The sequence below is a fragment of the Manduca sexta genome, chromosome 21 (assembly GCF_014839805.1).
Source record: "Manduca sexta isolate Smith_Timp_Sample1 chromosome 21, JHU_Msex_v1.0, whole genome shotgun sequence".
Lineage (NCBI taxonomy): Eukaryota > Metazoa > Arthropoda > Insecta > Lepidoptera > Sphingidae > Manduca > Manduca sexta.
In genome coordinates, this window is record NC_051135.1 from 4,225,447 (window position 1) to 4,248,390 (window position 22,944).

General features: G+C 33.8%; 1 protein-coding gene and 1 long non-coding RNA gene across 2 annotated transcripts in view; one reads left to right on the forward strand and one right to left on the reverse strand.

Annotated features, from left to right (window-relative positions):
- Positions 1 to 22,944, reverse strand: part of LOC115444429 (protein lap4) — an 81,334-nt gene that overhangs the window by 43,903 nt on the left and 14,487 nt on the right. Inside the window, 10 exon segments of the mRNA XM_037440978.1 lie at positions 5,292 to 5,426; positions 6,162 to 6,344; positions 7,832 to 8,002; positions 9,946 to 10,055; positions 11,163 to 11,249; positions 12,877 to 13,046; positions 13,961 to 14,206; positions 14,293 to 14,585; positions 14,667 to 14,787; positions 19,503 to 19,671. Of these exon segments, the coding sequence (XP_037296875.1) occupies positions 5,292 to 5,426; positions 6,162 to 6,344; positions 7,832 to 8,002; positions 9,946 to 10,055; positions 11,163 to 11,249; positions 12,877 to 13,046; positions 13,961 to 14,206; positions 14,293 to 14,585; positions 14,667 to 14,787; positions 19,503 to 19,671 (1,685 nt within the window).
- On the forward strand, positions 6,990 to 8,382 carry LOC119190009. The gene is made up of 2 exons (XR_005112715.1): positions 6,990 to 7,255; positions 7,702 to 8,382. It is a non-coding gene; the product is annotated as an uncharacterized LOC119190009 (long non-coding RNA).

Sequence of the window (22,944 nt, forward strand, 5' to 3'; positions counted from 1 at the left end):
AATACTTATGAATTTGATCACAAACATTTGGAAATAATTGCATGTATTTTGCGTTAAAGATTGCCGCTAACTTCACGTTCATATGATATCATTCATTGATCAGTCTCGAACTTATTAGACATTAATGTAATGGAACAACCATTGATAAAATTAATTGTCCAATCATTACATGTATAATAAATATACGAATCTGTTTGTATAATACAACTACGGTTTTAGGAAACACATACATCATAAATAAATATCACATTCGTAAACCACAATACCGCTCGATTCTTTGTTCAGATATCAGTGCTGGGATCTATCGCATCGTCATAGTACCTTCATAAAATAGAAATTCTTAAAGTGTTTGCATGTTATGGACATAAGTAAATGTGAAACTTACCGTCAGGGATATCTTCGGCGGTTTCATCATCGTCGGTCTTGCGGTCTTCCTGTAATTCTCGTTTTTTGATGGCCTGTGAAAGATACACGCATTAAAATCTCTTAACATAACACTTTAAAATTTCTACAAGACAAACGAGAAATTAGTCTAAAGCATATGAAAGTAAACTGGGAGCAAAACGCAAATACCGGTATATTGCACCACACAAATAAAACTAGTAAGGAAGGAAACGTCACAACACGCTACATGCCAGTGATATGTGATAATTGTGATTTAAAAAATGCGCAAGCGAGGCAAGCAAAACAAAATACAGTCGGATCTAAATTGAAATCTTGCGCTGAATGTCTCTGTATCTCGCACACGCATCTCACCCGGGCGAGCCATCCTCCTGCCGCTTTCAAGCACCTCATTTTAATAAGCGTACGTAACGAACACTTCGGAAACGGCCGGTGTTTGTTGGTGATTTATTTAACACAACACTTGCACTAAGAAAGCGGCACTTCACTTATCGATTAATCGCGGTACGTGAGGCATTGTTACGAGCGGAGCGGTGGAAGGCAGTCATTTCTGCGAGCCTCGCGCAGGGTCTACCGACAGCGTCGTGCTTCGAGGGCCCGCGCGCACCAGCCCGGAACAGCCGCGGTATGCCAACAATTACCCACGCTTGGGTCGTGCTTTAGAAATGTACCGACGCCACGACGGATTTATTACTTAAGACACGACTTGCAACTTCATTTGTCTCAACGTTGGGTACCGCGACGTTTTCTACACGAGGAGACGTATTATATTGTGTTTCCTTCCAAGTGTAAACACTTGGTGTCTGAGCATCGCTACATGATAATGGGAACGCGGTCTATGCTGTGATGCGAAACAGATCTCACGACTCTATTGTTTTGCGTATTTTTCAACGAACAAGAAGTTTAGTTGCGGTCGGTTCGCCAGCTTTACTCTTCAGTATTGTTGTCATGTATATGTATTATGCAGTATACACAATTAATGTTCTTTTATTCAACAATTATGCGGCGTAAATGGTTTTATCATAATTAATTTATACGATCAACAATACTACAAGCTACAAAAACCACGCATGGGAACTTGTATACATACGAGTACACATTAATATTAACATAGTATCCAATTAAAAACTAATCCAATTATGTTGTACAATAATGAATATTGACACAGTTAATTTGTTATATTCCAATAATTTCAATTAAAATACAAATCCTAAATTTACGCCAAATAAATATAACATTCACATTACTAAAAAATCACGTGCTACCGGTCTTAAAGGCAATAGAGATTAAGAAAGGCAAAGACGCCTTTGGGCCTCTCACCACCGTGCAAAACGTAACATCAAGTTGTTAATTCACGAAGTTTCCTGCGAGATAGTGGTATTGCCCCAATCATGCCAGGCTTATCAAAGCTGCAGACAAATATATCTGCAAGGTGGCTCTACAACTTTCGAAAAGACGAGAAGTAAAGTTTTATTTTGAATCTGGTTGTAACTACAGACCAAATCGACGTGAATCTTGTTTTAAAATAATTAAATATTGTAATAGTGTTATTACATTTACACTTCGAGGGTTTAGCGTCTATGAGAGTGCAAGAATTTCACACATCCTGTTTTTTATAGGGAAATCCAAGAACTAATACCGGTTTAAAAAGCGGAGAGTAAGCCATCAGTCCAAGAGACCCTGGGTAGCCTATACGACTCAAATGCATTCTTTATCTACAATGACGAGATTACAACTCTGTATTTTAATAATAGCCACTTACATAATACACACATGACAAACATATTATGTATGTATATATGATAATGTTTACATGCACGAACAATTGACAAGCATTTTGCATAGCTACTTATCATTGCAAACTGTCCATACGAGATAAAACATGATTGATTCCGTTCGTCAGTATTGTAGAGTAATTCCGGAAACATAATTCCAAGACGATGCCAATAATGACAACGAGCTATAGACTACCAAGGAGAAAGTATTGACTTATGTTTAATTCAAATATACTAATATAAAATTGTTATTATAGAAATGATTAAAGATTTTATCAAATATCTTGAACCAGTTAAATATGTTTTTTGTTAAGATGTTTTACAAAATTCTAAATAATTATTTTAATAAATTAACCTCCAAAACGTTTTGCAGAAAGGTGTGACTCCTCTTTACGACTAACCACCCGTCCAAACTAAATAGTTACAGAATAATTATTGAAAGTGTTGTCCGGCCTAAGAATCGAACCCAGGAACTTAACAGACCCAAGAATAATCGTGGCGAGTAAAAAAATAACATAAAGTAACACACACATTGAAGCCTATTATCTCGAAGAGATAGGCAGAAGCGCAATTGGTGTATCCACTTTTTGCCATATAGAAATTGTAAGACTCCGGGCTAGTACTGAGTAGAAAAATGCAATATCCTTTTTCCCGACCAGGGGATCGAACCCGAGCCTTCAGCACTGCATGCGTCAAAAGAAGAGTCACAAATAAATTATTTTTATATCTGCATTTAAAAATAGTATTTGATTATTCCTTTGAAATACAAATACTAAAATATTTGCATTCAAACTTATTGCAAAATATTTCCCGCTGTCACGCTACGGTCGTTACAAACATGCAAATCACGTAGACCACTGCACACAAACAATAATTGCTAAATTGCAAAAATAAACAATGTATTATTTACAAAACATTAAAATATGAAACATTAATAAACAGAGCAACGAAATATTTAGTATCCAAATCATTAGTAATATAAAAAGTACATCAAGCGTAAGTACTACCATACATACTTGTATATACATAGAGTGTTAGTGTTGTTAATAATCCGAAATGTTATGAACATAGAATAAAAACCCAGATCATTTGTTTTATAACCAGCAATCTTCCCGAAAACCAGGATCAAATAGATCACAATACTAAGTCTTAGGGTAATAGTTTTATTTTGTAGATGATCTCATTTTAAAAGCCTTCGTGGCCTTATATCGCTTTACATTGACTAACGTTACAATTTCTTAATAGATGGTTATGGTTTAAAACCATTTTTGAATCATTAAGATGATTTATTAGTCTGACAGTATACGGTTTTACGTCTCCAGCAATTTGCATGAGACTTCTCCTAAATTTAATAGTATTATTGTGTTTTGGCTACATTCTTAAATAAAAACTAAATTTTTGATCAATTATACAACACGCAAAAGAGCTACGCTTTTTTTATTTAAATTTTCTACTAAATTGGTAGATTTTGGACAAGGATGGACTGAATATATTCTTCCAAGTTTTTTTTAAGTCTTCGGTATATAAAGAGGTATACAATGTCAATCCTATCTTTAATGCAATTAATTAAATCAAAGCGTCCTGATTAAGAGATGTTTTATGGTATTTTTTCTTAGAATTTAATATAGGAATTTAATCATTCGCGAAACCACAACTTTCACCGAAAGACTGTGATTGACCCCAGTTCAGTTGAGTGCAAAACTACCCTCGAAGATGAATGAAGATTGCTGTTATAGAATGTATGAACGCGGTCGGCGGCATATGAGCTCGTATAGGTGTCGCGCACCTGCGCAATGAGATCGCGCGCGCGCCCCGCGTCGATCTGGTTGACGCGCTTGTTCTTGAGGTGGTGCGGCGTGTCGCGGCGGTGCAGCCGGCCGGTTGGCGCGGCGCCGCGCTCCGCCACGCTTCGCTACGCCACGCCACGCGCCGCGCGCCCGCCCGCTACCCGCGACCACACGCACACGCACACGCACGCCACCGTTATATGCGTATACACGACAATTTACCAAATCATTCGTTTTAGTATGTTTCCACTTTTATATGGTTTCTTACAATTCTCACAGCGAGAAGTGCTGTATGGTTCGCAACTGATGGCAGGCTGAGGGGATATTGTTTTTATTTCATCCCGAACCCGATTTTTGCCACGTCAGTATTATTACCGGTCTGGCAATATTAGTTGTAAATTTGTATGAATATCATTACAGCCTACATACATAAACGAATAATTTCGTCAATTTATCCAAAGTCACAGATTACTTCCAAGAAGCACCACATTAGAAATTTGTTAAAAAAGACAATTGTAAAAAAATACATTACTAAAATTAAGCAACAATCTGTTACATACATACTACTAATATGTATCCGCATGTATCTTCAAAAATATGCAAATATTATTGAAAGTAATCTATGATACAAATATTCACCATGTATCTCTAACACTTATTACATTAATATACAAATTATGTTAAAATATTGTCCTTGTTACTTTGAATGGTGCATTAGCAAAGTATAACAATGACAAATATTGTATGTAATACATCATATTCTAATTGTATGTAAAAGAAACAAGATGGCTGATTAAAACGTATATTTTTCTAACAAGTGTCAGAGATAAGATATCCCGAAATATGATTATCTTAAGATATTCAGATGTAATAAAAGCGAAATGTTATGTTCTGTAATTTCCCAAGCTAACATGACAGACTTTCTTTTTAAATTAAAATCACTCAGTGAGTGGTATTTGAAAATACTTTAATTGCTGAAGAAACACAAAACCTTTGGAAAGACTGGTATATTAAGATATTTTGACCTGCAGTCACAAATTAAAAAAAATTTAGTCAGAACAAAATTTGTTATTAACTCAATTTTTCTGATTTTTGATTGTATGAAATATAAAATCCACATTGAATACTACTAACAACAAGGAAAACTGATCAGTCATATTAGCCTTAAACCTTGTAAAGTTAAAGAAAAGTTATTATAATTTAAATAATACTCTATTAAAACTTCTCTACCCTTCTATATCACAACTTATTAGCGTAGGTTAGTATAGTTTGAATTATATTGTGATATTCAATAAATCATGTGACCAATATTAAAAGGTTTAATTACTGTAATCTTACCTCTAGCTTCGTCTGAATCGTTGTCGTCGTTTTCTCCGTCAGATGAATCTCTATCAGCGGCAGTTTGCGTGTCGCTGTCCTCTTCTTTCGCTAATTCGTGATGTACTGGCGTTTCTGGTTCAGGCTAAAATAAATTCTATATTTAGATAATTATAATTCATTTTTATATATACATACATAATTGATTTAGTTGATCATAAAACACATAAAAAATAAATAGATGATGAAATAGATCCTTAACTGCGTATTCCTATCATAATAAAAGCTAATTTGAGATGTACGCAAAAGACTAACCAGACCAGTAAGGCAAAGTTTATCATTAAAATTCGCATAATATATCAAATTGAACATTTCACTTGTTCACACTCGTCAAACTTTCTCTAGGTCACTATGACATGACCTGAAACGAGTTCTAGACTATAGCGTATCCTTCATATTCATTAACTGCAATGACTGTGTCGAAAGGCACGCATCATTAAAAGGTGAACGGTTAAATTAAAAGGTTAATTGACGTGGTATTTTTTATCTTCACACGGCAAAATGGCTACACTAGATCTGATAAGTATGGTGTAGGTCAGATGTAATGTCGATCGATAAAGTGATGTTTTTTTAATTATTATTGACTGAGCGTTATATGATGTGCTATGACCTCCTCAGTAGCTTAGTATTACGGTATGACTGCAGTGATGAGGTCTTGAGTTCGATCCCCGGGTCATGCAAAACGATATTGGATTCTACTCAGTATTAGCCTGGGGTCTGGAATTTATGCCCGACATGGCGATAGGCTCGCCCCCTGTGACATTGTGGGACGGAACACACTGCAGAAAGTGGGTGAAGAATACACATCTAAAATACATACTTCTACAGTCTCTACAGGTGCAGGTATCGGTTCGATGGGCGACATCGGCAGTCCATTCGTGATTGTTGGTTCAGTCTTTGCGGGTTGCGTGTTCGAAGTTTCTGGCGATCTTCCTGCTAACAGCTTGTGTGCCTTCGCCTTTAAGTCCTTGGGATGCGGCGTGTTTTGTCGTACGAATGGTGTCTACACGAAAAGAAAAACGCATTAGTATTTGTATTCGATTTTGTGAAAATGTTGGATCATAGTTAATTTAATTGAAATATTGCATATTTATTTAAATTATTAATTTTATTGGACAATATTTGGATTAAGAAAAGATATAAAAATATCATGCGCATGCTCATATTACAAAAATCCTATTAATAAGTGAAGTTTAAGTGATGTGCTCATATCTGAAGAAGCGTTGTATGGATGATTTCATGAGTACAACACTTAACAAAAAATATAAAAAATACGGCATTTATAGTGAAAGTATTGAAACATAATTGCAATTGATGGAAGTAATGCTGAAAAGTGAATAGATCATATAAGTGAAATATGAGCCTATAAAATTGCATCATCTAATCATGGTCACTTTCATAAACAATGAAGATATAAAATAGCATATAGTTAATATGTTTAGAATCTAACAGTACTATAAACGTCAGCAGCACAAACAATATCTAAAAAATATTCTTTACTACTAGAGATGGCAGTGAAAGATCTGAAAAGGTCACGCCACCAAATTTAATAATTACTGTCGCTTAACCTGTCATGTGTAATGGTGTAATGTGAGACGAGGCGGGCTGAATCACAGGATATGATATCACGAGTCGACGACGTCTTGCTCATAATCTAACTAGTCTACCACGAGTGCAGTACAGTGGTGTTGTGTCGTGAAATATGAGTAAAATAATACGGGTGTGAGCTGTACACAACATATTCATAAACAACATAATTTAAACATGTTTTCTACAATGTTTAGCTTTTATTCTAGATGTGGTTTTAGGAAATAGTACTTAAACATAATATTGTGCGGTGTGATGATGAATTACGCAAGCCATTGAGTAAATATATTTTTTCTATAGATAACGTTGCAGTGATAAAACTTCTTGGTAAGCATAAACTGTATCGGTTACACGATGCTAGGACGTCACGTTAGTGTTGCAACTAAAGTATGATTTTTGACTATTTAGGAATGTGTTGAACAATACACTATATCAGAGGCATTGCGTTATCGAAGTAAAACACTAATCTAGCACTGCATTAGTCTACTTTCAGCGTAAACAACAAACTAATCGCTATCTAAATACCGAAAGAGCGAGAGGCTTGTTTGCGGGCAGCCCATACACGACTCGGTGTTAGTGCATTCACAATTATTATGATTTTATTAATTATTTAATTTTTCAGGACTGTACGCTTGAACTACTAGGAAACCATCAAACATCGAAATTAACTCTTGAAATTGAGGATTTTAATAAAATCATTACATACGTTACATAATCAGTCGTAACGATGAATTACTGCTCAGGACATTATAATCAAATTTTATTTTTTACAGACCGAAAACAACTCCATTAAATAAGTGTCCAGGGAGTTGATAGTGTGGAGATGGACATCATCACAGAAATCACTAAATATTTATATTTTAGGTAATGTGAATGCACTACTCGAGACGCTCGGCCGCGTACCTCTGCGAGGTTAGTTATAGAGGAGGATAGTCGCTGCAGGGAACTCCTCCGCTGTGTGGTGACTAGCTTGCGAACTACATTAATCGGTCGCCTCAGCGCTAGCATCGTCTGTGGTGCGAAGAATGACTCAGAAGGTGTCACGTCCCCACTATCCTCCTGAATCGACGGAACCTTTAAACCAAAATACTTTTCTAGGAACACAATACGTATATAAGCTTTGTTATTTTGATGTGCTTGTTACAAGTGCTGCCTAAGATACCGTATTGTTTGTTGTTTGATAACAGGTATTTTGTACGCAATATTAAATAAAAAAATGATTTACGAGTTGTATTTGATTGTCCTAATCTTAAAAACTGTGCAATACTTTAGCCTACGGAAGCATTTTTACATTAAACGCTATCCATACCTGCATCCGTGTTGTTCTAAGTTGTTAGTGCTGTACAAAACTATTGGTGACGATGTTGTTTGTCAGTAAGTTTCTCTATATAGTACAGCTGTTAAAGTATTTATATTTTTTTCAATATTATTAATTGTAATATAAAATAACTTATTATATACTTTCATCATACATTAATACAACCTAAAAAAAGTCATAATGAACATTTCCTTTGAAGCAATAAACGTATGAGCTAAATAATTTTACTGGCACATACTTGAGCCCTCGCTTTTAAAAGTATGTATATACTAATAATACTCTTCTCATAAAGATTAAAATTTTTGAACATGTAAAGGATAATAAAGTTGGATTATATTTAATTCTTCACTAATCCCCTACTCATAAAATAATGCCTAATGACTTCATACCTTGGTTTTACACATCATGAGTTTCATATGTAAAAGTTTTTTGTATTTGCCTTTTTATTTTCCCAACAAAAGTATTGTTTAGGGCATTTTTTTTACTAACATTAAGTAATAACTAAAGCCTTTTCTAGTTAGCAAATAATCAGATAACTGAACGAGTTCGCATGACCATGAAAAAAATAAAACATCTGGGGCATTACAATCTGCACGAATATATCTGTTTTAGATTGACTTCACTAGGAAATCAATTCTATTCGAGAGACTTTAAAACTAAGAGATCTGCCATCAACGAAATTTAGGATGCATAGCAAGAATCTCAATCTTGAGTAGTGGTAGCATATTCGCTTATTCACATTGGGACCAAGGAACTAAAACTAACAAAAATAGTTTTCAAAATCACCGGAGTCAACAAATAAAACTGTAATTTCTACATAGAATGGCTTTTGTTTTGGATTTCCTAAGTAAATAAAAAAAACTGACTCCAATAAACTCAGTTTAGCTTTAAAGTAAGTAGATTAACTCGCAATCGTTTTAGTTGTAACTGCAGCATGTGCCAACAAATTATTTCAAAATCAGATTAGAGGCGATCTGCAGAAATTCTAACACAAAAACTGCAGACTTATTGTTTTTTATTAATAGCCCTAAAAATCATGATTTAATATGGTCTGTTGACTTTAGGTATACAGCAGTTTTGACAGAGCCATTCATTGTTACAAAAAGCAACCATAATAATGGTTACGGCTTTACGAGTAGCCTAAATAAATTAGTTGGTGAAGTTGCTGCATAGACGGCTTATTTTATATATGTAATCAAAGTTAATTTTTACATTGTATAATCTAGAAATAGTATAATTCCACACAATAACAAACCCGACATATAAATCAAACAAATAAAAAAAATTATACAACCAGATCCAATAATTTATTTCACAAATATACATGAAACACCACAAGCTTAAATCTTACATAATACTGTTCGCAAAATACTTGAATTGTTTAAAAACATACAAAAATACAAAAAATATTCGCAACATTTATCAGTTATTAATACTGATTTCACTCCAAAGCGACCAAAATAGAACTCAGTGCCAAATAGGCCCTATTTCTCGAGCATCTAAAACAATTATTTCTCCTAAACCATGAATTTATATTCCTACCACAGTTCCTAAACATCACACCAGTGTTGTGTGAATATATAGAGATATCGTATCGTAGAGACTTGAATGTTCTCTTATCTCTAAAAGAGACAGGTCTGACGTCACCGGAGTTTCGGTTTTTAGACGCCCTGAACAATGTACAACAGCATAGGCTCACCTCTTTCGCTTCGGAGACATCCTCTGTGAACTTGACCGAGTGTGTTCTGGAAGCTTCCTTTTCTTCCCAATCGTCGTTATCAGAGTCTCTGTCGCGGGAAATGCTCGGCTCTGCGTTAACAAATCATTTTTATTAAACAATTCTTCATTATTATTTAAATCAACCCCTATACACAGGACAATTAGCGTCAACCGAGGTTAAAATGGTAACCCGAGTAATAATTTTGAAATTCTATTTAACACCAAAGCTGTCATTCTGAACAGCGTCATCTTGATTACAACTATATCGTGTCAAAACATTGGTGCAGTTATATGACGTGTGATAGCGCTAGCGAAGTCTAAATCATGACTTATCCAAATTCGCACGCAAGCATAAGACGCACATACGGATTGCCGCGGGACTTTACACTAATGAACCGCGACGAACTGTTTTGATATGCAAATTAGAAAAAACGCGCGGTGTGACTCAGCATGGCTATAACACGTCCTTTAATCGCACTGATATTGTATAAACTCGGGTTGACATTGTAACCTAAGTTATGGAATGGGCCGTTGCGCACAATCACAATAAACAACCGCAGCAGACGACACAAGTGTGTAAACATTTAAAGTGCTGGTGGTACTGCAGCACATTAATTTGCAAAAACATTAAAAAGAGCTCACTGAAATAATTTTATCTTATTTAAGGTATAGAAAATATAGGCAAATCTAAAGAAATAAAATGAAAACTACAAAACTACTATATAATTAAATATTTATAGCGTGTATTGGTATGCATTGTGCAAGTAAGCGCCAAATAGTGTTCGTAACGACACTCTTTCGACATTAACCTTGAAGATATACTGTATCGTTGAATGATAAGTGGAATGAAATAATTAAAGATGCTTTAACTCACAAACTCACACCTTGGCGAACTAAATAGGTTTTACCTGAACACGATTCCTCTAAAGAGAATTAAATGTACGATTTAATTTTGGAAACTTAGAGAAAACAACGGAGTATTAAACAACATAAATTTGTCTAGTATTTAAATGGAATTTATTTGGTTTATTATACTGTGGAAACAAAGGAGAATACGAAATATGGAGAATATAAACTATATTTAATAGTTTTACAATTATAAGTCGAGTGGAAAGGAACCGTAATTCAATAGAAATTAGACTCAAACCTAATAGAAACATAACCTATGGTGCAGAATATAAAGGCGGTGAACCTTACCTCTTATGTTATCTAGCTCCCGCGATCGTGATAAATATGTTTCCCTGACCCACGGTCCACTGCCAACCTCTGATGTGTGTTCCAGCTCTATTTGTGATGTGAAGTGCATTTAGTATATTTACACAGCAAAAACAAAACAACATTTATAGTGCAGCGATCATTCACTGCTATTATTGCGCGTATCAATTGATTGCAATGTAAATTCGACGAGTCGTTTTTTATTGTTTGTATGACATAGAAGTTTTTAATATGTTTTATGAATTTATTTTCGGTTGTGTTGGAGCAAATCAAGAACTTACTGTAATACATTGCTGTATATATCCGAAACAAAACAAAGGCACAAGCTCTGTTTATTACTACGATGGTTATTTTTTAGTAAATTGCTGCAGCTTATTATAGACGTTGGTCTTTGGACTATTTTAAGTCGAATATGAAATAACCATCATTTAATGTATGTAAAGAAATTGGCCAATTGCCAGCCATTTTAGGACCAAGTGTTCCCGCCAGGTGGAATAACAATTTAAAGTTACGTACACATCTGATTTCCTTAATTTGAAACTTGAAAGTAAAGCATCGAAGACTTTGTATAATAATTTACAATGTCTCATGACTGCATAAATAAGCAAGGGTTTTTAAATTACCTTCAATCATATTATTACCTATTCGTGTTACTGTAGTTAAATTAAAAAAACACGATAATGCCTCAATCGACACGAAAATTAACATCAGAACCGGCGAAATGTGTTCATAGTTTCATGTTTACAAGACATGCTTGCGCTAATATTAGAATCCAAATACAAACCAGAAATGAACCCAGAATAACTCCATTGTAATGCCTTGCAGGTTTATAGGTAACAAACACATCAAAGCAAATTTTGGATAAAGAATGTTGTTTAATTAATTCATTACAAAATTGTTTTTTAACTATCCAATTCCGTATCACATAGTGGATTTTATTTTTCATTTAATTACCTTAATAAACTTGTACGAATGGTACTCATTTGGTAACTTCTGGTTTTATATTAAAAAAAATCACCGACTCTACAATATCTCCACCGAATCAGTAGCAATCGCCTAAATAGCGTATCCGCCAATCAAAGTAAATAGGCTTAATTGGCGCGAAAAAATTGCTCATAATTAAAATGACCACGATAGTCCGAATATCTCGTATGTGCATGATCACTGCACTGTTAAATAAAAGCTCAAAAAGCATAGGCGAAGACATTTATGAATCGTAAAGCACACGTCCTAATAAACATATTACGATACAAATAACATTTATGTAAAAAATTACAACATATTTTACATGCCGCTTCTTTTTAACATAGTAATAAATTACAATTTGTTATTATCTGTAGTGGCTAAACTATAAAATACTATGATAGTCCACATTACTCAAACCTTGCATATATTCTGTAGATGTCATAAGAATCTTTTAGAACAGCTGTAGTCAAACTATTTTGTAACAAAGACACACACAGAAATAGTTTTAAATAGTTCTAAAAACAATAAAAAAACCCGTCACGTGACAGTACAAATAAACAAAAAAACAATAAAAAAAAAACGGTAAAAAACTTAAGTTATGTTGCATGTGGATATAATTCCATGTTTTCGCTTAACTCTACAAACGTGAGGCATGAAACGCGTGAACTAAATACCAGGGAATCATAACACCAAAAGCGGCACCGAAACATTTGCAATACAAACATCATACCTGGCTGCTGAGTATAGCTAAGTTGTGGTAATAGAAAGCACGTGAGAACATTCTCGCCGGTCGTTTCGTCCCTGTCTGTCTGGAAGGTGAGGAGCGGCTGCGCTTGGTTCTCCGAGAGCCACACCGCCTTCAGCTCCAAGTTCACCAACGTGTACGGTAAGTGCTGTAACCTGAAATGTTTTGATGAATTATTAGGTACTATGTTGTTAATTTAGGTAATTAATAGCCTTGGTTAAATTTGATTAATCTATACAAAGCTGAAGAGTTTGTTAGTTTGAACGCGCTAATCTCAGAAATATTTAACTTTTTTTTTTTCACTAATAAGAAACTACATTACTCCTGGTAGTCTATGGCACAGGCTATTTTTTTATCCCCTAAAAACTTTTTTAAAATCGTGGGCGGGGCTGAGGCAAAAGGTATTTCAAAATAAAACTCTGCTGGTGTTAGTTGTGACTCCGGTCGCGTGGAAGACCTTTTCTGAGATAAAAGTCTCACACATCCAAATCTATTCGGCAGTTTCTACATGTACTTCTAACACACACCCAAACATTTTCTCATTTATAACATAAGTAAGAAGCAAGATAAAGTATTATTTATAAAATATAACAATACTCTTGAACAAATATGTTTATTCCTATTCCAATATTTAAACAGATATACAATACGGGTGCTTTTCTGCACTGAGATTATCGATGTGTTTGTATATTGACACAACCCTTGGGCACAAGAAAGAAGACATCGCGATTACAACCTACTATATTGAAACACTGGGAACTGATATACAATTATTTTCTTTAAAAGTCGTAACGAATTCTAAATTGTACATGTTCTCAATTGTATATACTTCAAGATTGATTTTTAGCACTTCGGAACACGATCTAATGAAAATCATTAGTCTGTTTTCTTCTTGATCCAATAAAATCAGTAGTTATAAATGCACACGCGTAAATATTCAATAGAAAACAGAATCTTATTTGTCGGGATGCAGAATAAATCATATTAACCTTCCATATCTTTAAATGGTATCTACATATATCATTATTTTTTTTAATAAAAACTAAAATATAGAAATAAAATACTTTACCTATTGCCGCTTACGTCCAAGACGTGTAAAGATTTACAATTCCCCAGCTCATTAGGTAACCTTGTGAGTTTGTTGTCTCTTAAACTTAACACTCCTAATAACATCATGTTCCCGATCTCTAGCGGTATTTCACCTAACGAATTTCTGTCTACATTCAAAACGGTCAACTCATTGAGATTCCCAATTGATTTAGGCAATTCTGTTAAAAAATTCTCCGTTAAAATAAGCTCTTGTAGATTTGTACACCTGTAAGAGAAATAAAGTATAGACGTTATAAATAGCCAAAGATAAACTAACAAAATAAAATATATCTCAAACAGTGCAGTACTAACCTTCCTACATTTTCATTTAACGTATGTAATCTATTTTGGTCCAACTTCAGTATAGCTAACTTGGATAAATCTCCGATGCCGTCGGGCACGGTCTCTAGCATGTTCTGGGAGAGGTGCAGGTCTGTTAGCGAAATGAGACCACCGATTTCTTCTGGAATTTTTTCTAGCTTATTTTCACTAACGTCTAGGCACGACAGCGCCTTTAAATTGCCTATTTCTGGCGGCAAATACTGTAGCTTGTTGTGGTCCAACCATAATTCTTCTAATGCGGGCAGCTCTCCAATAAACCCAGGCTGTAAATAAACCATTGATTGATTCATTTCTCAAAAATGAAATATTGTAACCAAGCTTGTAAGTTTACGATAAATTCTTACCAATTCCTCAATTTCATTGTCACCCAAATCTAGTCTTTGCAGTTTGGTGAGATTTTTCAAAGACTCCGGCAGTGATTTCAGAAGATTTTCTCTCAGTTCCAAAGACTGGAGTGATATCAAACTGAAAATATATAACAATATCAATATATTAATTGCTTGGTAGTTCAGGCAACACAACTTATCCAGTATCCAGTACATCCAAATACACAATTTAAATAGTAATCACAATAACAATGAAGTGTATATCTAATTTTACTAACACTTTGTATAATCAAATGTAATAAATACAATGACAATGTGATAACAATGTATTTTATTAGAATCCATTAGGGCGATACTTTAATGGTTTTTAAACGAGTTACAAAATACTGTTAATTATAAAATACGCTAAAGTATTTGAATTTAGTATTTTATTTTATAGGAAGGAAATATATAAAACATCCGTTTTCTTGCTTTAGTTCTGTACAAGGTAACCTTCAATAAAACAGTGTGACATAATAATTTGATGAGACAAATCAACGACGTGGAAACACAATGGAACTGTTGTTGCAAAGACGAGGTTCCTGTAGCACAGCTATCATTGCATCGCTGTAAGGTCAATTTAACTTCAAAAACGTTTTCCACGACTTTAAAGTAAAATGTGAAATGCCTCGCTGTTCACATAGGTACATAAACAAATCATATTTGATCTATGAATAACTGTTCTGAGCGTAGTATGACAAGTAAATTAACTAAACCATTGGTCAAGATTACTCGGACATGTTATTTGAACGACTGAATTTTTTACATGAACAACACGAAATAAAACGGGAATATTCCCACCGTTACATCGCAATGTCCATAAAAATGTAATTAAATGTGGATTTTAAATGCCCGTAGGTATCGTCAAGTTGAAGCTGAATTACAACGTTATGACACATTGGATGTATTTTCAGTAGTGTTTAAAGACAGGACGTTCACACTAGCGTCATCTCGGTTATTTCGTATTCCATACATATAATCAAACAGTACAGTCTGCTTATTTGTTCACGTATCACGTAAACCCTTGAACAGAATTAGATGCAGATTTTACGATCATCAGCAAAACTCTAAAATTCAGTCTTTAAAAATACTTAAAATACTCGCGAAAGAGGTCACTATCACAATTGGTATCAAGAACATACGTCTAATACTACTAATAAAACGCATAATCACTTAAAGTGCATCGATGAAAATGTTATAAATTTTAATAATAAATTGTCGGCACGCACGGCTCGTCCCAAAAGCTTGCATCAGACGCGTACTAAAGCTATATTATGTTGACAGGTACAATTTTACCGTCGCGCCGTGTAATTGATGGAAAGGTCACGCAACATGATATCTGTGGGGGTTAACAATATTAACCCTGTGTTTACAATGTATAAACTATAATGTATAGTTACATCAAAGTAACGCATAATTTCCTACACCAATGCACGAATGATTTATGCACGAGTAAGTTTAATCCGTGTCCCGTTACGTTCTGGCACAACATAACCCATTAAGCGCTAATGAACATGTTAACGTGGCACATTGTATAGGTTCAATAAATATAATCAAACGATGAAATCGATTTCAGCTTGGAACAGAGCATTTGTTACACAGTAAATATGTGGGATTGTACGACTTCCAATTATCGAGCTCAACATTACGTAATAAACTTGGTGGTATAAAGAGTTTAACAAGTGCTACATATTTCATATCGCACCTTGTCGACTGCACTTGACACGCGTTCATGGCGTGTACAATTATGAACAGTTTTATTATCTTGCAAAAATAATTAAATGTGCATCAACTAACGAGTAACTTTTCAAGGTGTGGTTGAATGTAATTACATAAAAAATGAAGACTGACAAGTTTACACAATGTAGAGACTATAGAGCAAGGCACGGTTTTTAAAATAGTTGCCTATAAATTATTAGGCATGGTCAGGCACTCCGCTCGTTTCCGGAGGAAAATATTTAAAGATACTATACATATTTATCATGTACACATTCTCAGTTCTGATTGCCTTTACAAATTGTTTTATTTACATGACATGATTGTTGAACAACAAACAAAAATTAATTAGGTATTTGCCGTTTTTACACCAAAATATAACATAAAAAACCCTGCCGCTAACAGATAACGTATACACGTCATGTTTGTTTAGAACCTTGAGGCCGCATTCCACAGTCGATGTCAAAGTACTTAGCGTCGGTCGCCACCGCAGCCATCATGCACTGATTCACTCAAGCTCGTCGTGAGCCTGTGTAATTTGTACACCCATCAAATAAACAATAGTAGCATTTTCATCTGATCGAGCACGGTTCGGTGTTCGTGGCCCAATTCCGAAAATAGCAACTTAATAAAGTTTTCTCGCTAATTAATTTATGTTTAACCGCAACGTTAATAAAATTGTTTTTATAACTTATAAAAATAAGGTTTATTGCCGTTTATTACAAAATATGTTAAATATACATTCAAAAGACAGGGATGTTGGAAACCTCTTAAAAAAATCAAATAGGGTTAATCAAACTGAGATATGCCAATATGGAGAGAGAGTTAGTAATTTGTTTATAATGTGAGGATGATGTTGCGTATAGGAGACCTAACGACGTTGATAACATCGCGTCACAGATACTATTGTGTAGATAAGTCTCTAGTAGATATGTGTTTGAGGCGCTCCCTGAGCTTATCAAATGCCGGCTCAATTTTTTCAACGTTACGTATCAAATAAGGCAAAAAAAGCCACTAAACAATACCACAACCTGTTGGCATGTTTTTATACTGTTTATCGCGTTACTCACTTATGGAGATAAGATATCAAATGCATGTAAACATACATTTGAAAAAGTAAAAATCTTTTATTTAATCAGTTTTTAATAATCACGTTTATGACTTGCTAACTTGTCAAAGTTATATCCATAATCCTGTTCAAATAATTGAATTATACAATTATTAGTAATTGTAATTGCTGATACTACTTGTAGATTTTGAAAATATAATCAGGATTTTTAAAAATAATCTATACATGTATATTAAGACGTGAAGCTAAAACTTTATAGCTTTTTTTTCGTAAAAAAGGTACAAAGTTTTTAGTGTCGAATTTATTTTTTTAGTATTCATTATGAGTATGAAATTCGGCAAAGGTATATGGAGAAGGAATGCAGAAATCTAACATTTTAATAAATATGCATTTGTAATACATTAAACAATTTTTTTTTACACTTATAACCATATTGTGTGTCACACATGTAAACTCTTTTGTTTATGGTAAAAGTCTGTGGTCAAACTGAGAAAAGACTAATATTATTTGTTTTTAATACCTATAGTCTTACCGAATGACTAACATCTATATGATATAAATAAGTGAAGAGAAAACGAAGGAGTTCAGAAAAATAAAATTTGTGTATAATGCGTATTACAAATACATTAAATTCGATCGTCGAACTTCGGCCACTGGCCTACATAAGTAATAATAATTATATTATATATTGCGTAAGCCCATTTACTAAAACATGAAAAGTGACGTAACTTTAGTACAGTTTGAAGTTATATTTAAAAAAAGAAACCCATTAAAAGTGTTTTTTATAGGTCAATTTAACTGATTTATGCTCGCGTTCAATTAATTAACAAAGTATAATTTCTACTTAATATACCTGAACGTGAGTGAATTAGGTTATCGCTTCGATCTCCCCTGTCCTACGTGTGTTAATAAACGAGTGTTACCAGTTGATCTATTATATTATGCAGCGCTATTTACTTGCGGGAAATGGCAACAATATAATTATACATAAGGTCGTAATTGCGCTGTTGATTCAGTGTAGCGTGACTTCTATACAAAGCACGTTAAGGTGTATTTGTCACCTTGTAACCACGCGACATTAGTGTACCACACAGGTACATTACGATCAGTGAATGCAGTTCGGAAGTGGTTTCTATAAAAGGTCAAACTCGGAGCAACCCGTGGCTTTCAAGCCTAACTTTCTCTTTCACTTGTACTCTCGAACAAAGAGTGCTTGGACACTGAGATCGTCCGGTACCAGATTTGTTATTCAATTTATAACACTTTCGCAGTTTATAGAGTACACAATCTCTTTGAAGCCTTGCAACACTTAACAAAAAATAGTTTTTTGATTTTTGGTTACACTAAATACAGAGTAAGTCATCTAGACTATCGAGTGGAGGAATGGAGTCACATACTAGGCAGTCTCTGATAGCTCCTAAACATTAATTATATCATTTCAAAATACTTGTAGTGTCCATTCACGTACGCAGCACTTACGTACACCTGTAATGTTTATTTAAAACCACGCATTGTGGTGACTTAATAGCGCCAGTGAATAGCATTTAGACGCCATTCAGTCAAGTGGGATGTTTGTATTATGTCTCCCATGAAATAATACTAAATAAGATATTTTGAACACCCTATATTTAGCACATCAATACAGAATATTAAAGATTTCTAAAAATAAATGGCCTTAAGAAAAAAATCATAGTAATTACTACTATGATTTTTTTTCTCTCGGATATGAATTCATGTGCAACATTTTCTTATCGCGTATGATAAAGTTAACCGATAAATATGAAAAAAGCTTATCTAAATTGTTTCTCAATAGAAGTTGCAGGCAGTATATAAACAAAATGATCTTACATTTTTATGAATTATCAATTTTGAGAAAATTCCAAGGGTAGACATAATTATCTTATAAATAGATTTGATTACATTAAAATACATGTAAAGATCAATAAATAACATAGAAGATAATAATAATAATATATATTTTATTAAGAACTTAGCAGTATCTTAATAAAATATATATTAATATATCTCACCTGCCGAAATCACTGGGGAGACTAGTGAGCGACATGTCATTGAGGCCGAGCACGGTGAGCGCCCGAAGCTGGCTGAAGCCAGCCGGCAGCCGTGGAATGGGATTGCTGCTGAAGTCTGCGATTTGAAGCGCACGCAGCTTCTTGATATCCTCGGGGATATCCGGAATGTCTGTAAACATATATACAACTGGTAAAAAGGAATATAAGTTACAAAAAAACAGATTGTGATTGTGATCTGAACGTCATGAAACAGGAGAAGTCAATTAAAATGTTCATGTCTTCATTCATTAAGTATGACTTTATCCAGACAATAGCCGTAATTACTAATCATATGAGTCTAAAGAGTTGTTTTTAATTAACTGTTCATTGATAGAGATTCCAAATTCGGCCTCTAAAGTTTTAGTAAGATGATGGTGATATTTCATTGAGTTCTACGCCTCTACAACATTTTCTCATGGCATTGAGTAAGTTAGCATCTAATAAAGTAAAAATTAATGGATCATGGATGTTGTACAATGTACAAGGTTTCGCCGGTTGCATAAAAACTGTGAAAACATTCTATTGTCTGCGTTCGCAGGAAACCACTGTGTGGTTTCACACATTTTCCTTAGGAACGAAGCCACAAGAAATTATATTCTCATCTTTTACAAGCCGCATTGACAAGTTAAAGTTAATTTTTCATTATATTCAATGGTATTATTGTTTCAGATATAACAATTGTAGTAGAATCAATAAAGAAATGTACATATTGTGTTTGCTCAGAAATATGGATATTGATTTCGATTTTAATAGGGTTAATAAGAAATAATATTAATATGTTATGTAGAAGATTACAGATGTAATGTGTGTAATTATCTAATTTACACTACACGTTAAACGTGTTCAATATTTAATTTTACTGGAAACGTCTTGATGGAGCGTATTAATCTACACGAGTGCAAGTATAATAAATTTAAATATCGCTAGTGATAATTTTTCCCAAACGCAACCAGTAAGGGCCTTGCCTTTTAAACCTTAATAAAGCTTACAGTGTGCGAAGAGATATATATTACAATTACTCCAGTGTAAAATAATTCCATTCATAAAATTACTTAAAATATAATATTGGTTTTTGAACGGCAAATTGCATAAATCACATCATTATTAAAAGAGGTTAATAAAAAATAAGCGATTGGAGAAATCGGGAGTAGGACAGTCATGTAATTCATTCATTAAATTAATGAAATAATAAAATCTGTTAATTGCAACTTGCATTCGTTACACAGATTAATGCGTACAGAAGTAAATTAAGGCGTTCTGCAGAATATGCCCTAAATTCACTAAGTGTTGTAAAAAAATAATTAAAATACAAAGTTATGGATAACGGCACGTTTTTACAAACATTACCGAATGCCGAGGAAGTTAGACGTGCTTCAAGCAGCTGAACGTAAAACCAACGAGTTAAAACAGCTGCAACAAAATTATCATATAGATAGTAGATACCTGTTATAATTTCCATAATAGGATATGAATTTGCAATTAGCTAATGTGGTAAACTATTTGGCAGTATATAATCCAGTAATAAATTTTTAATTGAATGTTATAATGTACCTATTAATTAATACAAAATTTTCCCAGTACCCAAATTAGTAGTTGAAAAGTTTATTATTAACTTTCAGATGTTCGTTGCAATGTTATGTGTAGTTACGCAGTTCAAATAAAATATCAGTTCACACCGTTTCATTGAGGACATCAATTCACGCAAAACACGAGTTAAAGTTTTGCCAAGAAAACTGAATACATTCATCATACACTATGTATTTGAACTCGAAGAATTGGACAGTTTGGCAAAGCATGTTCGTCAGAATGAGGCAATTGTGACAAAACATTATGTAACGCAGATAATACTGTAAATGCAGCAATTTTGAAGTCTACAGATTACAATAGAATTATTAATCTCACACAGTTATGAAAGAGAACAAGAACCTGTTTCGTATCATGGAAATTTCGACATTCACATCCAAATAAGATGGCGTCGATATGCGGTTTTGGCATTCGACGCAGTCACTTCCAGACAAGGAGGTATTGCATTGCACTTGCGGAGGGCCGTCGAAGGTCGACACGAGCATAATTGGCACATGGACATATAAACATTACGGTCCTCAAAATAATTTGCAATTGTTCCACGTTTTGAGACGTTAACGTTAAACAAAACATTGCAGCGCTATAGGGGAACAAGGTCAAATAAACAAATTTTAAATATACAATACTTATGGCAAGGTGTAGATTATAAATAAAATATGTAACATATTTCAGTATCCTACTATTAATATTATAAATGTGAAAGTTTGGATGTTTATTTGAAGTAAAATTTTACCCCCTTCTATGATCCATTGACTTACACTTCTATCATATTTATATAATATTAAACTTTATTTTATATTGATTTTTATTATTCAATACAGTATTAAAAACGTACTGGCACTCCAGCCCAGCATGAGATTTTTTATTTACGTCAAACGAATAAAGGCCGGTTGTTTAAAAGCATTTGTAATTGTCAATTTTTAGCACTTACAGAATTTCACCGTCACATTTTGCGGCACAATATTATCGTGCATATATGTTGGACGTTTAATAATGTTCCCATTATCATATAAGAATAATGATTCAAACGTCATTACAAGGCGTATATTACGCTTAAAAATATTACTATTAATTTATAATCGTAAGTTTATCCTTGCCATTTATAGTACTGCTAAGTGCGTTACATATTTCTGGTATACTAGAATGCCAGTGGGTATACTGCATATGATAGTAGAACTAAGATCAGTGCGGTCTAAAATATTAAGATGTTTGACGAGTTATGACGCAATGAAGTAATAAATAGAAATAAGTTAAGCCTACGGCCGTTGTAACGCGTACTTCAGAGATATTGTTTTGGTGATATGGTCATGCGTTGCGTCATTTTTGATGTTCTATGCTTGATGAGATATAACAGCTTTGATGCGCCGCTCGCCAGAAGAATTAAAAGTTAACTTACGTAAAATAAGCAGCGTTTCATTACCGAGAATTCCTTGTTAAAGTCAGACTGTTAATGTTATTTGGATTGCAAAGAGGACATTTTTAAGCTCATTGTGATAAGATTTATTTTAAATGTAATATATTTATAAATGCATCAATAAATATTTCATAAAAGAACCTGATAATGGAATATGGTCGTTAAATAGGATCGTGACAAACCTATATAACTACGTGTGTTATCGGCACCATGTGACAATATCAATATTATACATAATATCATATCGATCTATGAAAAAAAGAAACGATCATTACATTTCATTGGCATCAATTGAAAACGTAACGTTTAGCGCAACAAAAATAAAACTATTAGAGAAATCATCGATGAATGATACGTTTGACGTGCACCTACCATAGTCAATAATTGCGTAACGATAAATACTGT